This window comes from Sinocyclocheilus grahami, unplaced genomic scaffold, assembly GCF_001515645.1.
Source record: "Sinocyclocheilus grahami isolate Dianchi unplaced genomic scaffold, SAMN03320097.WGS_v1.1 scaffold2116.1, whole genome shotgun sequence".
Taxonomy (NCBI): domain Eukaryota; kingdom Metazoa; phylum Chordata; class Actinopteri; order Cypriniformes; family Cyprinidae; genus Sinocyclocheilus; species Sinocyclocheilus grahami.
Genome location: NW_015507295.1, coordinates 44,830 through 45,786, shown reverse-complemented (window position 1 = coordinate 45,786; position 957 = coordinate 44,830). Strand labels below are relative to the sequence as shown.

The following is a 957-nucleotide window of genomic DNA, read 5'->3' as shown; positions in this document are numbered from 1 at the left end:
GAGAGAGAGAGAGAGAGAGAGAGTGTGTATCAGATGCTCACGGTTCTCTCGTGTTCCTCAGGATCCAGGAGTTTAAGGCGACTCTGAGCGAGCAGAAGATCGATCTCAAGGCTTTACGTGAGCTCTGCTTCAGCGGTAGGTTGAGTGTGAGTCGTGTCTCGTGTGACGTGTGTGTGTGTGTGCAGACGTGTTCACAGTGTCATCCGTGTCTCGTAGGGATCCCGTGTGAAGGAGGCATCCGCGCGCTCTGCTGGAAGGTCAGTGTCTGATCTGAGCGAGTCTCTTGTGTGAATAAATGAAGAATTAGAATGAAAGAGATTTTCTCCTGCATTTCTCAGATCCTGCTGAATTACCTGCCGCTGGATCAGGCGTTATGGGAGACGTTCCTGACAAAACAGAGGTTACACACACACACACACATACACACTAATATTCACACACACACACACACACTAATATACACATACACACTAATATTCACACACACACACACACTAATATACACATACACATTAATATTCACACACACACACTAATATACACATACACACTAATACACACACACACACACACACACACACACACGCAAAACAGAGGTTACACACACACACACACACACACACATACACACTAATATTCACACACACACACACACACTAAAATACACATACACACTAATATTCACACACACACACACACACACTAATATACACATACACACTAATATTCACACACACACTAATACACACACACACACACACACACTAATATACACATGCACACTAATACACACACACACACACTAATATACACACACACACTAATATTCACACACATACACACTAATATTCACACACACACTAATATACACATACACACACACACACTAATACACACACACACACACTAATATATGCATACACACACACACACACACACTAATATACACACACACAC

The 957-nt window shown here is 42.5% G+C and overlaps 1 protein-coding gene across 1 annotated transcript in view; it reads left to right on the top strand.

Moving 5' to 3' along the window:
• The window catches only part of tbc1d13 (TBC1 domain family, member 13), a 16,832-nt gene that overhangs the window by 7,342 nt on the left and 8,533 nt on the right, over window positions 1-957 (top strand). Inside the window, exons 2-4 of the mRNA XM_016260565.1 lie at window positions 4-135; window positions 217-257; window positions 339-400. Of these exons, the coding sequence (XP_016116051.1) occupies window positions 4-135; window positions 217-257; window positions 339-400 (235 nt within the window). The remainder of the gene's footprint in view (window positions 1-3; window positions 136-216; window positions 258-338; window positions 401-957) is intronic.